The following is a 25248-nucleotide window of genomic DNA, read 5'->3' on the forward strand; positions in this document are numbered from 1 at the left end:
TTGTTTATAATTATTGCATCTAAAGTGACATTGGCATACAATTTTTTTTCATACTGTTCTTGTGGAGTTTTAGTCATCAAGGTTATGATAGTCTCATGAATTGCAGAGTCTATACTCTATCATTTGCAAGAGTTTGTGAAAAGTGATTTTACTCTTAAATGTGTCATTCAGCTCACTGATGCAAGCCATATAGAACTGCAGTTTTTAGCAGAAAGGGTTTTAATTACTAATTCAGTTTAATAGGGCTGACTTTCCCCCTTTGTTGTACAGTTTGGGTAAGCTGTATTTTTCTAGAAATTTTTGTATTTCATTAAAATTTTCAAATTTTTGAAAAAATTAATTTTTTTCACCATCTGTATAATTTGTAGGGATGTCCCATATTTCATTGACATTATTTGCTTTCTCCTTTATTCTTAACTAGTATCATCAAGTTTATCAATATTAGTCTTTTCAAGCAAAAACTTATTTCTGTTGATCCTATATGCTTGTTTCCTATTCTATGCATTTTAAGCACTTATCTTTAATATTTCCTTGTCTCTTTTCTTTACATTTATTGTGTTCTTCATCAAACTCCTTAAGATGGATGTTTTGTCTTTAATTTCCAGCCTTTCTATTTTCAAATATATACATATATTTAAAATTATAATTAGTACTAACTTTAATAAAGTTAGTACTAATATACTAACTTAACCTTATCCAACCAGATCTACCTGTAATATTTTTATTTCAAAGAAAGATATACACACATACACACACACACACACACACAGAAATGCTGTGCAGCTGTAAAAAATGATGTATTTATGTGAAAATAGATCCATTTTATGATGGATAATAGAATTTTTATGTAAAGTTAAGAATAAAACAGTGCAGTTTAGCATGAATTATTCCTACTGTTTGTAAGAACAGGCAGGTGGAGGTGGTGGCTTCTTTTTAAATAGAGGACATTTTCAGTCTCATAACCACTTGTTTCTCATTCAACATTGTAAATAGGTAATTAGCAGTTAAAAAGTCAAGAAAATCAAAACTTTTTTCTATATATTCTGATTTACCTATAGCAACATAAGAAAAATAAGAAAAATGTTTAATGAGCATGAATGACTAAATGAAGGAATATGGAAAAAAAGAAGTATCAACAGAAAGGCTTATACAATTTCAACATGTTTTTTTATTTGCTCACTTAACATTCCAAACAAAATGACATTTTACACTATTGCTTTTACTTAAGAAGTCAACTGCCTTATCCAAAGTAGACAAAAATCCCAATTCCTTTAAGTGTCCAAGTGGTACTTTTCCCCCAGAGAAAGCTACTTGAATACTTTAACAGAAACACAGAATCATCCTATAATAGTAAGGTAGTAGTTGGGTCTTACCTGTACTACATTTAAAACTTTTCTCATCAAAAACTGAATACAGAAAAAAACCCCAAACACCTCCACTCATGATTCCTCTCAGATTTTTAACAATTCCACTAATCTTCATTAAAAATTGCTCTTGTAGAGAGGTGTATAAATATGAAAATGGAAAGTAAGCCTCCCCACATCTGTTCATGGAGAAGTAGGGTAGACCATTTATCCTGAGAAAACAGCTGCTGGTCCCCATTATTTCAAGAAAGATAATAAACATTATGGCCCTCCAAGTCAAACCTTCTATCTTCTGTGTCATGATCATGTGTAACCTTTTCTGTTCTAGCTGCAAGCATCTATTTTTCATACTCATGTGATGCTTCTCCTTTGAGCAAATCTTTGATGAACTTATATTTCACTGAAGGTTCTCAAAGGGGAGAAAGAGTGCATGAGCAATTATAATACTGGAACAAAAGTGAAGAGTACATATATTTTCACGTAGAAAAAATACATACAAATCCAAGTAGCTCCTAAAAATACGAATCAGATGGGAATTTTTAAGAAAAAGCTTGTTTTCTAAACTGTAAATGGTGCCAGTAAGACACTGGTTTTTATATCTAGCTACATCACCATATTTATGTACAAAGAGAGGTTGGTATAGGTTCACTGATACCCCCTGATTTCTCCCATTTCTTTAAAGATTGTCTTTCAGACCCTATTAAAACCATGACTATTAATTTTTTAGACTACTTCCTGTCACTGACACACTCTCTTCAATCTGGCACATACAAAAATTCATTTCAACATTTATTTACTTTTTTGATGCTAAAACTAACATAATTTTTTGGCTATTTCAATGCCACAATATTCTATCACTACTTTGGCATTTTACTAATCATTATAGAAATAGGTAAGATTCTAAATATGGATTTTAAGACTACATAAAATTCCAACTACATACGTCAAAAGGGAAAGTAGGAAGGTAGACGCAATTATATTTCGGTTTTCATGTATATCACTATCAAGAGTCTGAAGGCCCATGTTGCATTCTAATTTACAACTGACATTGGTGACATTTTGCTTGGCTTCTAGACTCAAACCTAGAATTTAATAGTGGCTTTTAGATCAATTTGCTGTAAAACTATCTGAAATGGATGCAGATTATTTTAAGCAAAAATAGAATGATACTTATAACGTACATATGGAGGTGGATTTAAAGAACATATTATTGAGCAAACTTTATACCGACATTTTCTTAACATCATCATAGTTTTTCTTCCTAGAAGGGAAAAAACTTAATTACTTAAAATTTTCCCCTTCCACACTTAAAGCATTCTTAAGTATACTGACAAAGGTTTAAATCAGTTCAAGTTCTCTGCTGTTGGAGGATCAAAATACAAAGATAAGCATTTTCAGCACAAACATCAAAAGATGAACAGAATTGCTTTCCATGTAATAGTTAATACCTTAATACAATGAACTTGTCAGGATTTTGCGATACATCATATAGCTGGACAATAAAGCATGAAAATATTTTTTAAAAATTAAGTGAAGACATTCCCAAAGTTGAGATGTCCCCTACAAGAAACCAATTTTTAAATTCTTGTAATACTGAAAAGCTAAATTGCCACTATTGTAATAAAAGGAACTAAAATTTTAAAATAATTTTATCTTATTGAGAAACTAATTTAACGCATGCACTTTAAATGTATGTGCTATACAACACTGCGTCTTATTTTCCAATTGGATATGTCTTACCACTCTTCTCTTTAACAAGTTTGAAAGAGAAAGGTCAACAGATATGAGCAAATACTTAAAAAGTCTCAAGTCTTGCTCTATTATATACGAGCCAGTCCTTAAACACTTGATATACACCCACATTAAAAGGTGTGCTAAATATCATCATGTTTTAGATGAAATTATGTCTTCAAAAGGTTGGTTTCTGTAGGATTTAAGGAGAACTTAAACTTTCCTGCTTTAAACTTTAGTTTTGCTATCATTACAAATGTGTAAAACACACCAAGAAGAAATCATTCCCATAAGAATCTCATCACTATATAATCCTTGACAGCACTTGCTGCCCTCCTGAGATTTTAGGAGAATAAAACTATATAAAATGCACAGTCATCATGTCGTCTTCAAGCTATTTTAGTATCCCACAAACCGTTAACATAAAGTTCATACATCGTTATCTAAAAACACCATGGAGTCAAAGAGAAGCAAGAGTTAACAGTAAGTCAAATAAACCAATGATGTTTAACTGAGATTTTTTTTAAACTTAAACTTTCTTAAGTTTCAAAGACAGTTTTATTTAAATAAAAACTGTCTTTTATAATCTTTTTGTCTTTTACATAATCAAGATTTTCTTGGCAAATACATCTCTTTTCATAAACATATATAGGTGGAGAAGTTTCATACACAAGTAAAGCAGTTTCATAAACATACATAGCTACAGAAGAAAACATTAAGGTTCTTTTCTACAACTGATAAAAAGCAAATACTGAAGATGAGAAAATGCCTTTAAGCTTTCAAATAACACTGTGGCATTTTAAAGTGTGTTATTTAAAAACAAAAAAGCTAGTCACCAATACTGTCATTCTCTCATCAGTTATGCTCAATAATCACAGAAACCCAAAAGGAGGCCATAATTCTTTATTCTCTCTGCCATATCTCTACTCTGTTTGCTACTAATGAAGCAACATTATGACATGTAATTAAGATGCAAACAAAGAAAATCATAAAGTAACACTCTTCCTGTTAATTACCCTAGAAATAAAAATCAGACAAAATTAAAAACAGCCATTTCCAAACTAAAAACCAAAAAAAAAAAAACCTTAAAGAGCTTTGAAAAAAGATACCAACTTGATCCCACAACACATAAAAATGAAAATTGATTTTACACATTTTAATCAACCAATTTAATACAAATACCTGATTTATACTTTTACACCAACGGGCTAAGTCCCAAGTTCCAAACTGTAGCTCGCATGACTCTACAGAGGGGATCTTTGGAAGGATAAGGTACCTTTGGAGAACAGTGTATAAACAACTGTAAACATACACTGATTGTCCACTAGCTTTCTTAAATAGAATTTCTGAAATATTTTTGTAGGAAATTATATATAAGAGTGTAATTGATCAGATAATTCCTATTACAACATATAAATTCTGTTGAATGTGCAAAATGTGGTAGAAATAGAAGATACAGTGGATGATTTATACTTTTAAAGTAAGTGCTACATTACAGTCCAGTAAAAGTCCTTTAATCTTTTCATGAAACTTCTCTCTATACAAGTTGAAATACATAATGCTTTCTGGTTCTTCTTCAAACCAAAACTTGTCAAATTCATAGACAAGATAACCTACAGTTAAAGAAAAACAAAACATTTAGTCCTCAATGTTGGAATCACATTCAAACCATCTCATTTTTACAAAGTATATAACCATCCTTTAAATTCCATATTAGAATACAATAATCAAAAGTAATCTCAAAACTATTAGAGGCCTGAGGGACTAAATAAGAAATGTTTCTGTATGTTCAAAATGAACAGCAATTTCAATAAACGATTTAGTGTGCATTTACTATTGGTCTCAAAAATCAACAACGTCCCTCAAGCTTAAAAGATGCAGGACTTTCAGCCGGGAGCAGTGACTCATGCCTGAACTCTCAGCACTTTCAGAGGCTGAGGTGGGCAGATCGCTTGAGGCCAGGACTTAAGAGACCAGCCTGGACAATATGGCGAAACCCCGTATCTGCAAAAAGTACACAAATTAGCCAGGCATGGTGGGACGCGCCTGTTGTCCCAGCTACTTGGGAGGCTGAGGTGAAGGGATCACTTGAGCCCAGGAGGTCAGGGCTTCAGTGAGCCATGATTGCACCACTGCACTCCAGCTTGGGTGACAGAGTGAGACCCTATCTCAAAAAAAAAAAAAAAAAAAAGATGTAGTACTTTCAAAAGATACCTTGAGAAGTTTCCCGAGAAATCTCTGAAGCACAAAAATGCAAGTAATGAGAAAATGTTGGATAAGGCTAAAGTGTAGGAAAGCTATTTCCTACTTAATTCTTGATTTCTAAATCTAAGAGTTATTTCTACTTTTTTTTTCAATGAGCTATCAGCATCTTCTCTTTAAAAAAAAAAAAAATCCACTCTAAATCAGCTTAATATTTTTGGCTTTCAATATCGTCATTATGGTAGCCAAATTAACCCCCAAAATGTTAAAGGTATTTCATGAAACTGAACTTGTTTATATACACACACACACACACATATGTAAACTTAAACGTGAATTTAAAACCACCCAGCATCAAAATATCTATCAACAAGTACATAAACAATGTGTAGCATATAATGGAATATTGCTCAGCAATAAAAGTAAATGAGCTAATTTGTCAATTTAAAAAAGTAACAAGTAAAAAAAGCTATTAATACACATAACAAATTATGCAGAAAGAAACCAGACCAAAATGAGTAAAAACTGCATGATTTCACTTAAATACAATTCTAGAAAATAAATGCAAACTCCTCTATAGTGACAAAAAAAAGCGGTACCTAGGATGGTAGGGGGAGGGGCAAGAGGCATGGATTACCAAGGAGCACATAAAAACTTTCAGAGGTGGTGATTATATTCACCATTTGGATCATGGAGATGGTTTCACAGGTGTATACATATGTTAAAACTTATCAAATCATACATATTTAAATATGTGCAGTTTATCATATGTTATATAATATGTGCAGTTTACCATATACTTTAATAAAGCTGTTAAAAAGTAAAACAAAAAATAAAAAATAAAACCACCCCAGTCCTACTTTGTATGTAATCAAATGTATTTATTGAATTATTTTTTCAAATATTTCTACAGTGCTCACTAAATGCTCATATACTGTCAGAGCAGCCCTAGGCTGCAAGTACTATGTTGTTATTCCCACTCTACCAAAAGGAAACAGAGGTGCAGAGAAGTTAAATGATGTGCCCCAAATCACACAGTTTGTAAGTGGTCTCTGTTGCAAAAGCCAATGACTTTACACAAAAGGGTGGCTAGACTATCATGATTGCCTACTATGAAAAAAATGGAAATCCTATTTTAATAATATTGGTCATAAAGCAAACATTAATGGTTAAAATCATCATATTCCAACACTGAAATATCATTTCATAAGAAGGCCAGTTTAAGAAAGATTTTTGGATTATTCTCAATATATGATAAAACAGATTTTTGTCAACCATGATATACAAGTAATATCAAGAAATGAAGCCTCTGAAGAAATACCATCTGCTATCTCTATCCCCCATACACTGTTAGGGATATACAATAAATACATTTAGAGATTAATGTTCTGCATAGTATGATAATGGAGATAGCCATCCAAATTTCACGGCCATACCATTTGTTTCAGTGTATCTGGTTATTATGTTTTAGATATTTACCATTCTTATGTCCTTTAAATTGCTTTTTCATTACTGTCAGTAATGTGGCCCATTCAAATGACTACATGGGCCTGGAACAAAATGCTCAAGTTAAAGCACTAGGAACTTCATGCTTCAGAGTGAGGCTGTTGATCTATAATATAAATCAGTGTCAGGGAAAGACTAACTTGAAGAACGGAGACTATAATAGCTAAAGTGATTTAATGTGACATCAGGAAACCACAGGAAAAAATACTGAAATTCTAGGAAACTGGCAGGGCCATCCTTGGCATAAGACCCCCAAAGCTTTGCAAAAGGTGATGGAACAAAGAGAGCTGTTTTCCATGATGCACATATTTTGTCCTTTTGAGTCCAGATGTTTGGAACACTTAGACTCTGTAGAAATTGCCATATGAAATGTCTAAACCTGAAATTCCCTGCATGTATTTACTGTAGAGGTTAAGGATAAGAAAACCATAGGAAGGGGGATTAACTGTAAACTTGCATCTCACTGGGGTGATGAAAATGTTCTAAAAGTGGATGATGATGATGGCTACCCAATTTAGCTCATTAAAATCCATTTAAGTGTAATTTTAAAATGGGTAAATTCTATGGTATATAAATTATACCTCAATAAAGTTGTTATTGAGGCATAACTTTCTTGTTATATAAATTTGAGGTGTTACTATTTTTTTTTTTTTGGAACCACCAAACCAGAAGTCCAGCTAAAATTGTGGCCCTACAAAACTAGAATGGAGACATCCTAGACAGGAATATACAGAAGACAGAGGTCCCCAAATCCTAAGCCCTCCTGCTGGACAGTAACTTTCCACAATCATGGCAGATACCTGCTCACAGTTTGGACGTACAAGATGACAATGGAGCTAAAAAGCTAACCTACCAATGTTTCCAGCCCTTCCTACACAGGACGCATTAAAACAAAGGCAGAGAGATCAAAGGCAAAGGGGGAGATGAAGGCAGATCGCAGGGAAACAAAAAATGTGGAAACTAATCTCTTAACTGTTCTTCCTTCTGGAGAGAAACTATGACCTTGGAACTAATTTGTGCAAACCAATTGATCCCACTCCTCTAACAAAAAAAGTATGCACATTCAAAAGACAAGATTTCAAATTATTATTCTGGTTAGAATATGTTCCTCCTAAGAAGAAAAGCAGAACCTTAAGATGTGAAACTTCCAATGGTAACGGGTATGAAAATCAAGTTTTTGGGAAACTTCTGCTTAAAAGGTACATAGGTATATGTGTATGTGCATTTTAATGTCTCAAAATAATTGAAAACCATAAGCTTCACTGTTTCCAGGATGATCTATATAGCTCGATAGATTGAGCTGACAGGAGGCAACTGAAAGGGTTCTACAATGACTTTTCTACCTCAGATATTACACTTTAATGTCCTTCCTATAGAGGAGCCAGCCGAGATGGTGTGAGGGTGCTGGAGAGCAACAGTTCCCACAGATCCTCAAGTTCCCTGGTCTTTAGGGGAAAACTACTACACAGAGGTCATTTTGCACCGCTTTCTAACCTACCACCTTCCTGTATATATTGAGATACGGGAAACTGCTTAATTGTTTAGGAAGTTTTAAAATTGCTTTTATATTTATGTTCAATAGGTAGCTAATGAACAAGGGATATATTTCATTTAAAAAAAAAAATAGAGAAAAGTTAGCAAAGTCCCAGCGACAACACTTTGGAATGCTAAAGGAAAGCATCTCATGCCTGCCAGAAATCTTCAGTACACTTGGGTAGAATCATCAATGCTGTCCTTAGGGACCTGAAACCTGTCCCTCCATTTAAAGACATGCTGCATCGGCTCCTATGTTGTGTAAGCATGCCCATATTATTCTTTATCCTTATCCATTAAGGGAGAAAAAGGATCTGGACATACAGTGCTGGGGTTAACGTAGAGGTTGGGCTGAAGATATATATTTTGGCATTTAATGCACATTTGGCATTTCAAGCAAGGGACCAGATGGTATCACTTACGAAAAGCATGCGGGCTAAAGAGAGGAGTGGGCACAGGCTGGGCCCTGAGGTGCTCCTACATCTAGTAAGGTAGTGGATGTCTACAGGAATTCCTGTGGTGCAGGAGAAAAGCCAGGAGAATGTGGCATCAGAAAAGTCACGATAATGTTTCCAGAAGAAACGTGTGGTCATTTATGCCCAGTGCCACTAAAAGGAACAAATAACATGAAGAAAAAACAGGGCAATGGTATTAGGCAGCAAAAAAACTTGGTGTTTGAGAAAAATCAGTGTGACCAGTCATGGAGAGAGAAACTAAATTGGAATTAGATAAAAACTGGAGATGAAGAAATGAAAAACAGCAATTATTGAAAAAGTTTCCTGAAGAAAGGGAGCAGAGAAATGAAGTAGTATCTGGAGGTGGACACTGCATTAGGGGGAAATTTTGATTCTGAAGATAACAGCTCCTCACTGAATTCAGTGACTTTGTCTTCTCTGCTATATCCCCAGGGCCTAGAACAACACCTAACACACAGTAAACGAATAAACTTCCCCGAGAAGAGCACGTCTAAACTGAGATTTGGAAGATGAGAAGGCATCACTTGGAAAGAACAGAGGGAGCTGGAATAGTGTTCAGGCCAAGTGAATGTCACTTGCAAAGGCACAGAGTCAAGAGAGAGCATAATATATCTGAGCAACTAAAAAGAAGACAGGGATGCCTCCACTATAGAGTTTGTAGGGGTGCGAGGGGGGCTGGTATATGGCAAAAGATGAGTCTGGAGAGGTTACCAAGGTTCAGATTATGCAGGGCCTTATAATGGGAATCCTTCGAAGAATTTTTGGCAGTGGAGTAAAATGATGAGATTTTCATTTTAAATAACTATACTTTCAACGTGGAGAAGAAATAGAAGAGTGTTACCATAAACAGACTGCCAAAGGCTATTACAGTAACCTAGTAACAAAGGCCTGATATTGTACAGTTACGATGGGGACGGAAAGAAACAGACACATGCAAGAGAAAGTTAAGATGCAGACAAAACTGGAATTAGGGTGTAAGTAAAGGCAGGAAAGGTTCTGCGAAAAAGAGACATGGATGATATTTTCAACAATGGAGATAAAGAAATTATGATTTGGCCACCTATTATCTAAGTAGTTTCTTATATGCTACCAACATGCAAATGACATTCTAAAGACAGAAAAAGATCAAGAAAAGTAGTATGTGAAGAAAAACTAGATTTGAGTTCTTTGCTTCTGAACAATAGCTTCAGAAGATGGATTCATTCAATTAAACCTTCAGTATTCAAATATTATCACTAAAAGTGAATGGAACAGAGAAGTAAAGACAGCTTTAGGAACAGTTACTTAGTATCTCTGACCTACCACAAGAAAATCTGGCCTTGAAATTCAAGGCAGGGGGGGGTGAAAAGTTCCTCTAAATTAAATTTCCTTCCAAAAATAATAAAATAATCTGCAAATGGTCTGTCCTGTCCTTAACAGCATTCATTAACCAGCATTCAAGAGGGAAAATATATTTTGTAGTTAGCTGGAAAATGAATGCCTAAAGAAAAATTACATGAATCTTAGATGTGTCTACATGTGAAATACTGCCTTTCATAATCAGCAAATATAAAAACTGAAGTACAGAGTACTCTTGGGGACTCATCTTCTACTATTTTCTTGTTTTTCAAAGACCCTAAGTAATAAAATGAGAAACATAAGTTATATACCTTCATAGAGGCAACAGATTAAAATATATATTATACATTCCTAGTGGTTTAAGAATTATCTTAGATCTAGTTTTAACTCATTTTAATACTCACAATAAAACTGATGAAAGTGTTCCATTGTTGGTATACCAGGAACAAAGTTATAGAGATGAAACTTCAAAGCTTCACTCTTCAGTAAGCTATAAGCCATCTCTGTAAGATTGATTCCAACTATTGCATAAGAATACCTATGTCAGAAACATTACCAGTTACACCAGCTAGCCGAATAACTCATAAAATAAATTAAAATTATGTTAGGAATTAGTAGAAAATGACTTCAGGTTTAACACAGTATTGCTTTTATGATAATCTCTACATGGTAAGAAAAATATACTAGAAAGAATTTAACATTTTTGCTTTTTAAAGCCTGTATATTTTTCTGGATATAATCTAAGGAATAAAAATAAAGCTCTGTTCACATGATATCTAAAACTAAAATTCTTAAATAAAAAAGGGGTCGGGGGACTACAGACACCAAATCTCACTGATTCCTAAAATACACTGGATAATCCGACATTTTCTTCTCCATTATCAGGGTACTTATTTTTATGATCTAACATTGTTACTATGCTTTTTCAAAGATTAGATACTATCAGAATATTTTTTAAAATAACGGTAAGGCTAATAAAACTACCTCAGTTTGCATTTCACTTTATAATTTGCAAAGCTATTTCCCATTTTCCTATTATTTTTCCAAACTATTTCCTCTGCCTGTCTTCAAATCTATTTCTCAAAAAGATTTTATAAGGGCCCTTATCTCCATTGTATAGATAAACTATATCTTGTGATAGAAATATATTGAACTACATACAAAATTGGTTTACAATCACATTTATCCTTAAAAATAATGTATCATGTAATATTCTTTATAAAGTTCTTATTAAATACTTCATTTTAAGAAATACCTTGATATACTTTCAAATTCATTAATCATCTAAGCATTATAAATGTGAGAGATTACAGCTTCTTTAATATACCCAGCTTACCCTAGTTTTGGATGATTTGAACGGGAAAGAATCTGATGAGCTTCACTAGTGTAATTTTCACTGAAATACCTAAAAAGTTTAAGAAAAATAATCAAAGGAATGTACGCCATTCAAATATAAGATATCCAGAACCAATTTAAAAAGCTACTGTCAAAATGATAGTCCTAGTATTGCCATGAGTATCCTGATATCTGTCTCAAATCACTTCAGTGATTCACAAATGCTTCTCAGTCAAAATTTCCTAGCTATCAGGCCTATGTAGTACAGAATATAGGTCGTTGACAAGACTGTAAAGTACTTTAATAAATAGATAATATAAAAAGAGACTACCTTAAAAAAAAAAAACTGAATTATTTTTGTTTCTTTGCTGGTTCTAGTTCTATAGAAGAGTCAATATGTACCTGTTAGGACACTCTTCCTTTCACCTAGGTTCGTTCCTTCCACTACAATTTAAGTCTGTGTTGTTTAGTGCCATTTTCAGTGCAATCAGAAGGGAATCAACAATCTTTTGCTTCATCAATCATCTAACTAAAATACTAGCTATAAAACAGAAGTATTAGTAGTACAAGAGAGATGGATATGGAACTATCTATTTGTAGGCACATACATCCTTTTGGCCTATACCAAATCTATTTAACCTTAGGATCACCTCTAAATGACAGACACACACACACAATGCTCATATGAAGATAAAAATAAAAAATAAATGTCCATGGTTTCACATTTTAGGGGACAAAATCATTGACATTTTCATAAAGCATAGAAATTTCTAATTAACTCTTCCCTCTTTATTCTTCTACAGAGTATTAATATAAACTTCCTTATTTCTTCACTGGCTCTAATTTTCAACCCATTACACCAGGGGCTGTTAACTTAGAAGTCCATGAATTAATGATAATTTATGAATGAAAGGGAATCCAGGAACCATCTTACATTATGGACAACTTTTTCTGTGTATATGTTTCCCAGGGAGAGAGTATACAAAGCTTTCATCAGATTCCCTAAGGGATCTGTAAACACCAAAACAGTTTCAAAAGTCTTGCTTAATGCAATGCTTTCCTAAGTACTCTAATTTTTCTACTTTATCCCTAGATTGACTCTAAAATGCCTTCAGTTGACTATATTTCATTTTTGTAATAATTCAGCATTGCATTAATAGTCAAACTACTCTTAAAATATTCAATCTGTAATATAGAACAACTTTTAATTTCCTTCCTGAATTTAGTTAACCTGTCCTAACAGTATCAAATGGTGAAAAATAAACATATATACACAATAAGAAAAACCATCAAAATTAACCTAATTTAGCCAATTTCAGGATTTTTTCACAGTAAGAATTATCCAAACTTTAATAGCCTAGCCTTCCCATTCTAGACATTTCATAGTCTATAAATCACAATTTCATGGACAGACCCAAACACTACAATTTGTATATTTGCATATCCTTATGGGAGGAAATTAATCTTCCGGGCCATCTTCTAGAATAGTTTTGGCTATCAATTGTGACTTGAGTTACATATTTGGGGTTTCATACATGTAGCTAATCATAAGTATTAAAGAAGATAAAAGAGAGAAAGTTCATATGGTAGTCTATACAAAGTCAGGAATGCAGGTAGGTAAGTTGTCACAGGTGGTGAAGAATATATGTAAAGAGTAAAGAGACTTTATTATCACCTTACCTGGTTATATTTGCCAAAATAGAATCAGGGAGCCCAGAGAGAAAAAGCAAGTGAATAAAGGCAGTAGGAGGATACATAATTCTTTAAGAAGTATCAAAATGGAGATCAGAAAGAAAAAGGAGAGGAAAGCATTGGTAAGTAAAGAAATCACAAACACAAGTATATTTCCACCAATGTCTTTTTTTTTTTTTTTTTTTTTTTTTTAAAGACAGGGTCTTGCTCTGTCACTCAGACTGGAGGTGGCACAATCATGACCCACTGTAAACTTGAATTCCTGGGCTCAGGCAGTCCTTCTGCCTCAGCCTCCCAAGTGGCTGGACTACAGGCAAATGCCACCATGCCTGGCTAATTATTTTTGTAGAGACAGGGTCTCACTATATTGCTCAGATTGGTCTCAAACTTCCGGCCTCAAGTGATCCTCTGGCCTCAGCCTCCCAAAGTGCTGGGATTACAGGCCTGAGCCATGTGCCTGGCCTCCAGTATCTTCATATTGTTGCCAACACATTAGCAAATACTCCCAGCACTGCAGTTATTAAAATTCAGAGATAGTATGAATCAACTAGATCACTTCTTATTAGAAGTAACTAGATCAGAGATTACATGTAATTTCATTTAGGGAAGAAAAAAAAGTTCACTTTCACTTACACAAGATTGATTAATCCAAGTATGCCCATGCCTCGGAAGTCTGTCTTGGGATCATCACCCTGGAAACCAATTTCAGCCCACTGCTTGGAGATTCTAGCATTTAACTTCTTCGTGGGCATTAGAAGATTCCAAAGCTGTACAAACATATTTCCATTATTAAGACATTTTCTTTCTCATAGCTTATAACTAGTAATTTAATGCTATCAAATAACTTTTGTAGAAAAATCATAGGTTAAGCAAAGACTTTAGAACATTTTTCAACTATCCTAAAACATGCAGCACATTTATTCCCATTAAAAAGACTAGTATAAAGAACAGATTTTAAAAACAAATAATACACAAAAATATAAAACAATGAGACGTCTTTTATTTACTAATTAATACAGATATGCCCAGAACTGGTAAACTGCTTGCTTGAGAAGAACACAGTATTTTAGGAACTTAGCCCTTGCTTCAGATACCATATAGTTAAATAGGCTCTATTATAATGGTGGGTTAATAGTGCTTAATCAGAATGAAAATAGGTCTAAGACAGAAGAGGATGAAGAAATGATACTGATAGCATTCCAACTTGTTTTACACATTTTCAGTTTAAAAAAATATGATTTGGTTTTAAATAAATATCTTTAAGGATGAGGATTTAAGAACAACAATCAAGCCGGGCACGGTGGCTCACGCCTGTAATCCTAGCACTTTGGGAGGCCAAGGTGGGCGGATCACGAGGTCAGGAGATCAAGACCATCCTGGCTAACATGGTGAAATCCTGTCTCTACTAAAAATACAAACAATTAGCCAGGCGTGGTGGCGGGCAGCTGTAGTCCCAGCTACTCGGGAGGCTGAGGCAGGAGAATGGCATGAACCTGGGAGGCGGAGCTTGCAGTGAGCCGAGATCGGACCACTGCACTCCAGCCTGGGTGACAGAGTGAGACTCCATCTCAAAAACAACAACAACAACAACAAAAACAGCTATCAAATATTACATACCAACAAACTAATCAATGCAAAATAAAGAAAATTTATTGCTTAAATTCAATACAAGCCATCAAATGAAAGACACAGAAGTTGACTAAAAAAGGTCTGTGAAAATTTGCAAAACAGAAATACTTGCATTTTTTCCCATTTCATTACCATTTCAGGCATTGTTGAATAAGGACCCCTAATGAAAGGAGTATTCTGTTACCTAAAATAAAATGTGAAGACTTGTGACCGTGTTTTAAAACAGGATCAAGACTGGCTCTGAAGCTAAATCCAAGCATTAGATTAGGTTTACCTGGTCACTACTTTTATTACCAACACGTGTGACTTGCTTACATTAGCCTCTCTCCATGAATTCTGCAAGGAGTTTGATCATGCCAATGGTAAGGTCTCAGTGATGTGGTGAGAGCCACAGTATAGAACCACTAGTATTAAAAGTTTAATATGCATGAATATTGAATTTCTGGGTTCCATTCCTGGAGATTGTAATTTTTGTAAGTCTAAGGTGGAACTTTGGAATCTACACACTGAACACTAGTTAACTCTAGTAAAGATGGTCCTTGGACTACACTTAAAGCAAGACGGATTACACAGCTCTTTACCCTGCTGAGTATGTGTAGTGTAGAACTGCTGAATATGTGTAGTGTAGACTGCTGAGTATGTGTACTGTAGAACTGAATTTCACCATGAAGCACCAAGGTAAAATTCCTTGGACTAGAGGTCTAGGACTTGTACTTTTTTCCCTCAAAAGGAACAGTATTGTGTAGCAAGGGCCTAACATGAAGGGAATAACGATGACAATGGGGACAGAAATAGCAGTTAATCCTCAGTAAGTGCCAGGTACTATTTTAAACACTTTAAATATAAAAACTCATCCATACAATAACCCTTTGAGATACATATTTGTATTATCCTCATTTAACAAAATACACTTTTCCTGAAAAGCAAAAAAATCCTTTATTGGTTTTAAACTTGTATTGCTTAGTGTTACTTAGATAGTATCAATGTTTGTTTCCACAGAACTCCTAATTCCAAGTGCAATGTGCTACTTTCTTTAACCATTTTCAAATAAAATTGGAATAGGTGTAGAGGATGGGCAGGAGATTCAGCTGTGTTCCAGTCCCTATCATTCTAGGACTAAAGCAAATCGCTTCATCTCCCTGGTCCTTAGAATCTTCATCCCTCAAACAAAGAGACTAGTCTAGATGATCTGTAAAGCTTACTCTAGGTCTATTACTCTTTAATTTTGGCACCTCATTGGCTTTATGCATTTAGACTTTAGAAATAAGAAACAGAAAAACTCTAAGTAAATAATTTTTACTTTCATAAAGTTTAAATCTTTTGTGGCATTACTTGGCAATTAACATTCTGTAAGTCCCAAAAGATTGGACATAATAATCTGAAAAGGGATACGCATGTTTTCAATTTGTAAGTAGCTAAAAAAATGCATAACTTATATGAGCAGTTTGTATAAAAAGTAGGAGAAAAATCTGAAACTTGTAGACATATACTTTTGGTTGAAAAGATCTCTATAGGTTTTTATTTCAGAATTAAAAACATTAAAATAAAATTTATTTGCATATATTTATTCATAAAAACATATTCATTATATATTTATAATAATGCTTATCAGAAAATTATAAAAATAGCTAACTAAAAATCTTTCCATATCAATGAAATCCAGCATAATAAAATTCTCTAAGGGCAAAGAAACCATATAAGCCTAGCCATATAAGCCTCTAGAATTTGCACAGACTTTACTTAGCTGAAGCCTGATTTATTTTTCTAGTGTTCAACAACTCCACATAAAGAAAACAGAAATTTACCTTCATGAGTAGCTCTTCATGTTGTAGGTTATCAGAATCATATGGCCTTTTCCTCACACTTTCTACATCCAAATAGAGCTGTTTATAACCAGTTATCTGAAGTAAGCACATCTTCATGCAGATTTTAAAACTAAAAATAATAAAATTATTTTTAAAAAGCATACCTTCTTATCACAATAAAGTCTTTCATAGCTTGGGGTTCGTAAATCTATTTAGAAAGCATTTCCTGGCTTTCAGTTTAACATAAGACCCACCAAAGGCCTCCTTAAACACAAAACATTATGCAAAGTATTATATAGGATACAAGGCCTAGAAAGAGGGCAAGATATGGTAGGAATGGCAAACTTCACAACTGTAAGGATTTCTGAAGGCTTTTCTCTTCATGTTTTCTCTGGGCAATCCTATACATTCCTAAATCCTTATTGCCAGATACCACCAGTAGACTTAATTTTCCAAGTATATGTAAAACAAATAGCTCCACAACAGTTTATCTCAGCTCTAAATACAACTGCTTCTCTTCCCTACACAAACATGCTTCTTCTTTAGTCTCTAGATCTATTAATGACATCGCTACCCATTAGTTCCCCAAGCTACAACACTCCAAGTTCTGACCTGCCTCTCTCCATCACAATGTGTCCAAAGATCCCCATACCCTAATCCTTTCTAGCTCTGAACAAAGCAATCCTCATAGCACTCTTTCTCCTACTGTATTTATGCCTTTGTCATTTCTTGCCTGAATGACTCAAGTTTCCTCTTGTTTACTCCTTCTGCCAGCCTCCCACATCATCAAATCTACGCTCCATCTTCCTAAAATACATATCTAAAAATGTAGCTTGTTTGCTTAAAAACCAGAGGACAACATCTACATCCTTCAGTATGGCATACAAGACTCTGTGATGTATCAATCTAGCATTTCACTCATTTCTCCAGCCATTACTCTGATCATATTCAATGATCCAGCTACAAATAACTCCCTATCATTCCAGATACAAAAGTATTAATAGTTCTATGTCTCTGTGCCTTGCTGGCACTGCTCCCCTACCCACTCATGAAGGTCCAGCGTAAATGCCAGCTCTTAGGTGGAACTATCCTCACAGTTCCCTCCTAGACCCTTCCTCGTCTCAGCTGAAATAAATTGTTCCTTCCTCTATATTCACATAGAAAATGCTGAATGAAGGAAAAAATATGAAATACTATGTCAACATACCAGTGCTGGGAACACAGAAATGGGATAAGTCCTCTTCTTACGGAACTTAGAATTTACAGGGGGAAGGACAAGAGTTAATCAATGACTATAGTACAATGGGTTACATGGTATGATAGAAATACGAGATGCCACAGCAATGCATCTAACTCAGAATGGAGGAGCCTGGGAGGATTTTACTAGAGGATATAGGAACTGTATTTCAAAAGACATAGTAGCCAAAGTTATTAGCCTTGGGAAAGTCATGGTAAGACACCTTGAAGAAGGCAGATGATATACTGGCATTAGTTCTGGATTGGAAACCAAGAGATACAGGTTCTAGTACTGATTCTATCACTGCCTTCTCTGGATCTCGACTGCTCCTCTTGTGAAGTGAGAGCACTGAATCAGATGATCTCCACAAACCCTTCAGCTCTAGAGTGTTACAACAGTGTGTGATCTCGATACTTCACAGGCTATGACTGCATAATAAAAAAATAATAATGTACAAAAAGCACACCTGGCATCCTTCTCAGGGTTAATATTCTTTTCCTTCATAATATCGTCTACACATTTGTCCACTTCACTCTGAACAACACGTGTCGCCTTCTGTAAAACCTATTTATATGAAAGAAAGCCAAATGAGAAAAATTCTTTGTAGCTGAAAAAGACACAGTTTTGAGGCATTTAATCAACCTTACAAAGTAGATATTGAAAATGCAAAATAAACCCAGTTTGTTGCAACCAGTTTATTTCAAAATTTCTCTAGGGCTAACCTCATATATATATATATATATATATATATATATATATATATATATATATATATATAGTTTTATAATAAAAGAACAGCAACATGATGTATCAGAGGAAGGCTTCCTCAACTGAGTCAACAGGTTCTCAGCTGACGAGTTCTTAGCAAATGAGCTGCCACCATAGTGTTTATGAAGTAGATATTTTAATTACATAATAAAAATGTTAAAAAATCTTGAATGCACAAGTTTAAAAAATTAAATGCAGAAAAGAGTTGAATCTCATAATCTTGTCTCCAGAGATCACCACTGGTAACAAATTGGCATTGACAAAAACAAAATCAGATCAAATTTGAACTGTAGGAATTTACCGTGCATACTGAAGAACAGTTCGCAAACTAAGACTTCGAATCAAAACTGGTAAGAAAAATAAAAATAGAGTCTGTAGTTTAGATATACCCCAAGGCGAGAGAGAAAGAAACAGATTTCCCCAGATAAAAGTAAAAGGTGAGAAGAAAATGGTCAAAGATCTATTAATAACAATCAGTAAAGATACAGATGTGGTCAACAAAGTCTAGTTTGTCCAATCCTGAGATAATATGGGTACAGGAAGAGTGTTGAAGCTTAAACACCAGCAATGGTAAAAGGACTACCTTCGCCATGTGTAGTCAAGGCAAAAGCCATACCTTTTGCATGTATTACAAACTCCTAAAATATTAAAAATCCAGTTCAATGTCACCTCCTCTGCGAAGCCTTCCCCAGCCCTAGAGTTACCTACTTCTTTTCACAGTCATACTTTAGTTAGAGAGCACTGACCACACCATATTTTGTTTCTCTATGTTCTCTACCAGCTTTTGTCTCTCTTATTTACTCTTATAACTTGAGCATCTAGCATAGCACATTACTGATTATATGCTCAAAACTTCATTACATATATTATGAACAAATGACTGATTGAATGAACTCGCCCAAGGCATACATAAATGTACGGCAGAGTTAAGAAGAGAAACCACATCTAGTTTCTAAGCAAATACTCTTTCCTATATATACTATTCCATTACTTTTTTAAAAATTGATTTATAATTTAAATACAGTGAAAGGCACAGATGCTATTTGATCCGTTTTGACGAATACATACATCCAGATAATCCACATCCCTACTATGATACAGAACATTTCTATCATCCCAAAAAGTTCCTTTATGCCCCTTTTCAATTCATTCTTCCTTCAAGAAGCAACCACTGTTCTGATTTCTACCACCATAGCTTAGCTGTGCACATAAATGGAATCAAAGTACGTACTCTTTTGTGTCTGGCTTTTGTTCAACTAACGTTTCTAGGATTCATCCACATTCTTACTCAAATCCACATTCTTTCTCATATCTGTAATTTGTCCCTTTTAATTGTTGAGTTGTATTGCATGAATATACCTCAATTTGCTTATTCATTCTCCTGGTACTGGAAATTTGCATTGTTCCCAGTTTGGGATCACACTTTATTATACTTTTGATAAATATATATTTTCATTTCTTAGACACCTAAGAGTGAAATTACTAAGATATAGGGCAGTATGTGTTTAACTTTCAATGAAATTGCCAAAACCACTTTCCAAAGTGATAATATCATCTTATACTCCAACTGGTGTTTGCAACATCTGTGTTGTTAGTCTATTTCATTTAGGTAACTTTTAGTGTCCTCTTATTGTGACTTTAATTTGCATTTCCCTGACGACTAATAATGCTGAGCACTTTTCCAAGTGTGTATACACACACACACACGTATATATACACCTTTGTCAAGTGACTATTCAAGACTCTTGTCCACTAAAAATTCTGTTGCCTTTTTATTACTGACTTATAAAAGTGCTTTACTAGATACAAGTCCCTTATCAGAAAAATATGCTGCAAATACGTTGTTGGTCTGTGGCCTGCCTACCCCTTCCTTAAAGATATCTTTGATAAGCAGTTTTATTTCGATGAAATTTAACTTTTCAATTTTTTTAAGTGGTAGCATAACCCAAGGTGGAAGATACTCTCCTATGCTTGCTTTCAGAGCATAGGAGAGTATTTTAAGTTTTAGCTTAAACATAGGTCTAATGTCCATATTAAATTAGTTTTCATGTATGGTAAGAGATTGAAGCTGAGGTTTGTTTTTTCCCCTATATATACCCAGTTGTTCCAGCACTATTTATTGAAAAGACTTTCTTCTCCTCACTGAATTGCTTTGATACCCTTGTTAAAAATTATATGACATATTAGGTGTGGCCAATTTCTGGTCTCTCATCTGTTATACTCATCTTTTGACTAGAAAGTCTTAAAGTCAGGTAGTGGGGGTCCTTTTAGAAGATTATGTGGGCTATTCTAGGTCCCTTCCATTTCTTTATAAACTTTAGAATGAGCTTGTCACAATCTTCAAAAGTAGTCTGCAGGGGTTTTTACTGGAAATGCATTGAATCCATAAATCAATTTGGGAATTAATATCTTAATAATACTGAGACCTCCAATGGATGAATACAGTGTATGGTTCCATTTTCATCTTTCTCAGCAATCTTCTCTGGGAGTTTCAGTGCAGAAGTCTTATGTATCTTTCATTAAATTTAGCCCTGAATATTTTATGTTTTCTGGATGCTTTTGTAAGTGGTACTGTTCTTTATTTTCCAAAAGTTTGTTGCTAACATACAGTAGTATACCATGTCCTGTAATACTACTAAATTCATTTACTAATAATGCCAGTAGTTTTTGTAGATTTCTTAAGATTTTCTACATTCATAATGTCATCTGTTAATATAATTTATTTCTTTCCAATCATTATGTCTTATATTGCTTCTTCTTGCCTTACTGCACTACTTAGGATCTCTAGTATGATGCTGAATAAAAGCAGAGAGAGTACATCTATTTGTCTTCTTCTTAGTTGAATGTGGAGAGCATTCAATAATTCAGTGTTATGTATCATGTTAGCTGCATGTTTTTCACAGCCTTTCATAGGTTGAGAAAGTTCCTTATCTAGTTGAGATTTTTTAATCATGAATTGGTACTGAATTCTGTCAAAACAGTTTTTCAGTATCTGCTGAAATGTTCATATTTTTCTGATTTACTCTGTTAATGTGGTAAATTACATACATTGATTCTGAAAACTCAACATGACGGGCCGGGTGCGATGGCTCATGCCTATAATTCCAGCACTTTGAGAGGCAGAGGCGGGTGGATCACCTGAGGTCAGGAGTTTGAGACCAGCCTGAGAAATGGTAAAACCCTGTCTCTGCCAAAAATACAAAAATTAGCCAGGCATGCTGGTGTGCACCTGCAATCCCAGCTACTTGAAAGGCTGAGATGAGAGAACTGCTTGAACCCAGGAGGTGGAGGTTGCCGTGAGCCGTGATCACACCACTGCACACCAGCCTGGTCAACAGAGCGAGGCTCCGTACCAAAAAACTAGTTCAACCATTGTGGAAGACAATGTGGCGATTCCTCAAGGATCTAGAACTAGAAATACCATTTGACCCACCATCCCATTACTGGGTATATATCCAAAGGATTATAAATCATGCTGCTATAAAGACACATGCACACGTATGTTCACTGCGGCACTATTCACAATTGCAAAGACTTGGAACCAACCCAAATGTCCATCAATGATAGACTGGATTAAGAAAATGTGGCACATATACACCATGGAATACTATGCAGCTGTAAAAAAGGATGAGTTCATGTCCTTTGTAGGGACATGGATGAAGCTGGAAACCATCATTCTCAGCAAATTATCACAAGGACAAAAAACCAAACACCACATGTTCTCACTCATAGGTGGGACTTGAACAATGAGAACACTGGACACAGTAAGGGGAACATCACACACAGGGACCTGTGGTGGGGTGGGGGAAAGGGGGAGGGATAGCATTAGGAGAAATACCTAATGTAAATGACGAGTTAATGGGTGCAGCACACCAACATGGCACATGTATACATATGTAACAAACCTGTACGTTGCGCACATGTACCCTAGAACTTAAAGTAAAAAAAAAAAAAACCTCAACATGACATATTATCCTTTTTATGTATCACTGGGATCAATTTGCTAGCATCCTGTTAAGGACTTTTGCACCTATATTCATGAAGGACATTGAACTGTAATTTTCATATATTATGTTGTCTACCTCTGGCTTGAGTATCAAGATGATACTGGCCCCATAAAGTGTGTTTCTTTCTATTCTGTTTCCTAGGAGCTAATGTAATAGTGGTATTATTTCTTCTTCCTTAAATGTTTAACACTTCACTAGTGAACCCAAGATTGGAGATTTGTGAAAAAATTTTAAATTACAGCTTCTATTTCTTTATTAAGTACATGACTATTTAGATTTTTTACTTCTTTTTGTGTTAGTTTTGGTAAGTTGTTTTTCAAGGACTTTGTCCATTTCATATAAATGGAACAATTTACTGGCATAAAGTTGCTCATAGAATCCCCTTATTATACTTTGAATGACTATAGGCTGTAATGGAAAAGTAGAGGCCCAAAAATGCAAATGTGCATCACTATAGCATTAAAAGAAAACTAATGTCATAAAACTTATTTATTATTCAACTATCTAACAGCTATATTATTATTATTTAAAACCTAAGACAGCAGCTGCAATACAAAGACAGCCACCAAAAACACTAATAGATTGCCAAAGTATTTCTCCCTAACTTTCAGAAATTCAGATGCCTGTGTATGCATAAGTACATGGAGCTTTGCTATACTGTCATATATTGCATGGGAGCCAGACTTCTTAGCAGAATATTGAATTAGACTCCTCAGATTCTGATAAGTCATTAATATTTGTTTATAAATCCCAAAGTTTAGTAACCCTTAATATCTAATTGATAAATAGTCCTTAATCTAAAATATAAGCAAATAAGACTCAATTTTTAACAAAGAAAGAATGCACACTGTGGAACAGTTCATAACCCAACAGGATCATACTCCAAGATCACTGCTTTAGGGAATCACTCTGAATAGATTAAAATCACTTTTATTCACAGCAATCATTGGTAATGCTAAGTAATCTGAAGTACCAAAGAGGTTTTCATGAATATCAAACTTCTAAAATGATTATGGTATATATTGGCTTAATTCTATTATAATTAATATTATTAGTAACCACTATTTGTTGAATACTTATCAAGTATTGGGCATTCTCTTAGACTGTTTTCATAGTAGTATCTCTAATTTCAAAACAACTATGTGGGTATGAATAGCTTTTAGAATGAGCAAATAAGTAACTTGCACAAAGTCAAACAACTGGTAATTGATAATATCAGGATTTGAACCCCGACTTTTTCATAGAATAAAAATGTAATTAGGTAAACCAAAATATCACAAAATGAGAAAAAGATTTACCCTACAAAGTAAATGGAATATACAAATTAGGTGCAATACACACATAAATTATATTTTTAAATTGATAAAGCTACTTCTGTTTATTGGAAAGTTTATCTTAGATTTAAAACTTTAAAAGAATAAACCATAAGTGATTTAATTTCAGTATTTACCCATTTGTTGACGATTCTCTTTGCAGGCCCTCCAACGTACTATCAGCAATTTCTATTTTTGAATAATGAAGTTATAAGAATACAATTTTAATGTTTACTTTTCAAGTGAACTTTTTAACAGCAAGCAACAGAGGTAAAAAATAATGAACATTTTAGGCCAGGCACAGTGGCTCACGCCTGTAATCCCAGCACTTTGGGAGGCAGAGGCGGGCGGATCACAAGGTCAGGAGATCGAGACCATCCTGGCTAACACGGTGAAACTCCATCTCTACTAAAAATGCAAAAAATTAGCCGGGCATGGCGGCAGGCACCTGTAGTCCCAGCTACTTGGGAGGCTGAGGCAGGAGAATGGCGTGGACCCAGGAGGCGGAGCTCGCAGTGAGGCGAAATTGCGCCACTGCACTCCAGCCTGGGCGACAGAGCGAGACTCTGTGTCAAAAAAAAAAAAAAAATGAACATTTTATTTTTCTTTAACTTGTAACCACTACTTTAAAATCCCCAAACACTCTAGACTACATTTACCTCTTGCTTCTCTAAACCTCTATTTACAATTACATTCAATTTCAGTCTTCTTTTGTATATCTTTTGAATATCCCAAAGACCCTGGTTGAATATTGAACATACGGTAGTCATTCAAATCCTTGAATGGATTTGACCAAGGCACTGGAGTTCTTAAATGTAGCATCTTATGTACTGTTCCACTTAAGCTTGGCATGATTTTACCACACATACAATCCCATTAATAAATTCTGTGACCAAAACTGTTGTTATAAATGCAGTACTAACAATTACACTGATAGATGTGATACTGGGTCGCCAGTTCCAGAACCTCTGCAGTAAATTGGTAAATAAAAGACACACTACACACTCTATTCTGAAAAAAGTAAATTTTCATTTACTTATTATTCCTTAACCTCTTATTTTTCTCACTTATTCATTCATTCACTCAATACATATTCAGAGTCCTTATCACATTCCAGGCACTGTTTCAGGTACTAGAAAAACATCAGTGAACAAAACAAAACAAAACCCAAAGAATGCCTTTTTCTTTTCAGGAGTGGAAAAACAAGTAAGTAAAATATTTGGTATGCTAGGGATGGTCTGTGCTACGGTGAAACAACTAAGGAAAGGGGATCATAAACAGAGACAAGAGTATACCCTTAGGTAGAGAATGG

At 34.5% G+C, this 25248-nt stretch overlaps 1 protein-coding gene across 1 annotated transcript in view; it reads right to left on the reverse strand.

The window, feature by feature from the left end:
- Window positions 1–1148: 1148 nt before the first annotated feature.
- The window catches only part of ELMOD2 (ELMO domain containing 2), a 29746-nt gene continuing 5646 nt past the window's right edge, over window positions 1149–25248 (reverse strand). Inside the window, exons 4-9 of the mRNA XM_050790256.1 lie at window positions 18315–18412; window positions 16612–16741; window positions 13811–13944; window positions 11487–11555; window positions 10555–10688; window positions 1149–4708 (exon numbers count right to left, since the gene is read on the reverse strand). Coding sequence (XP_050646213.1) covers window positions 4563–4708; window positions 10555–10688; window positions 11487–11555; window positions 13811–13944; window positions 16612–16741; window positions 18315–18412 — 711 coding nt within the window. The 3' untranslated portion in view covers window positions 1149–4562. The remainder of the gene's footprint in view (window positions 4709–10554; window positions 10689–11486; window positions 11556–13810; window positions 13945–16611; window positions 16742–18314; window positions 18413–25248) is intronic.

Source organism: Macaca thibetana, chromosome 5, assembly GCF_024542745.1.
Source record: "Macaca thibetana thibetana isolate TM-01 chromosome 5, ASM2454274v1, whole genome shotgun sequence".
NCBI lineage: Eukaryota > Metazoa > Chordata > Mammalia > Primates > Cercopithecidae > Macaca > Macaca thibetana.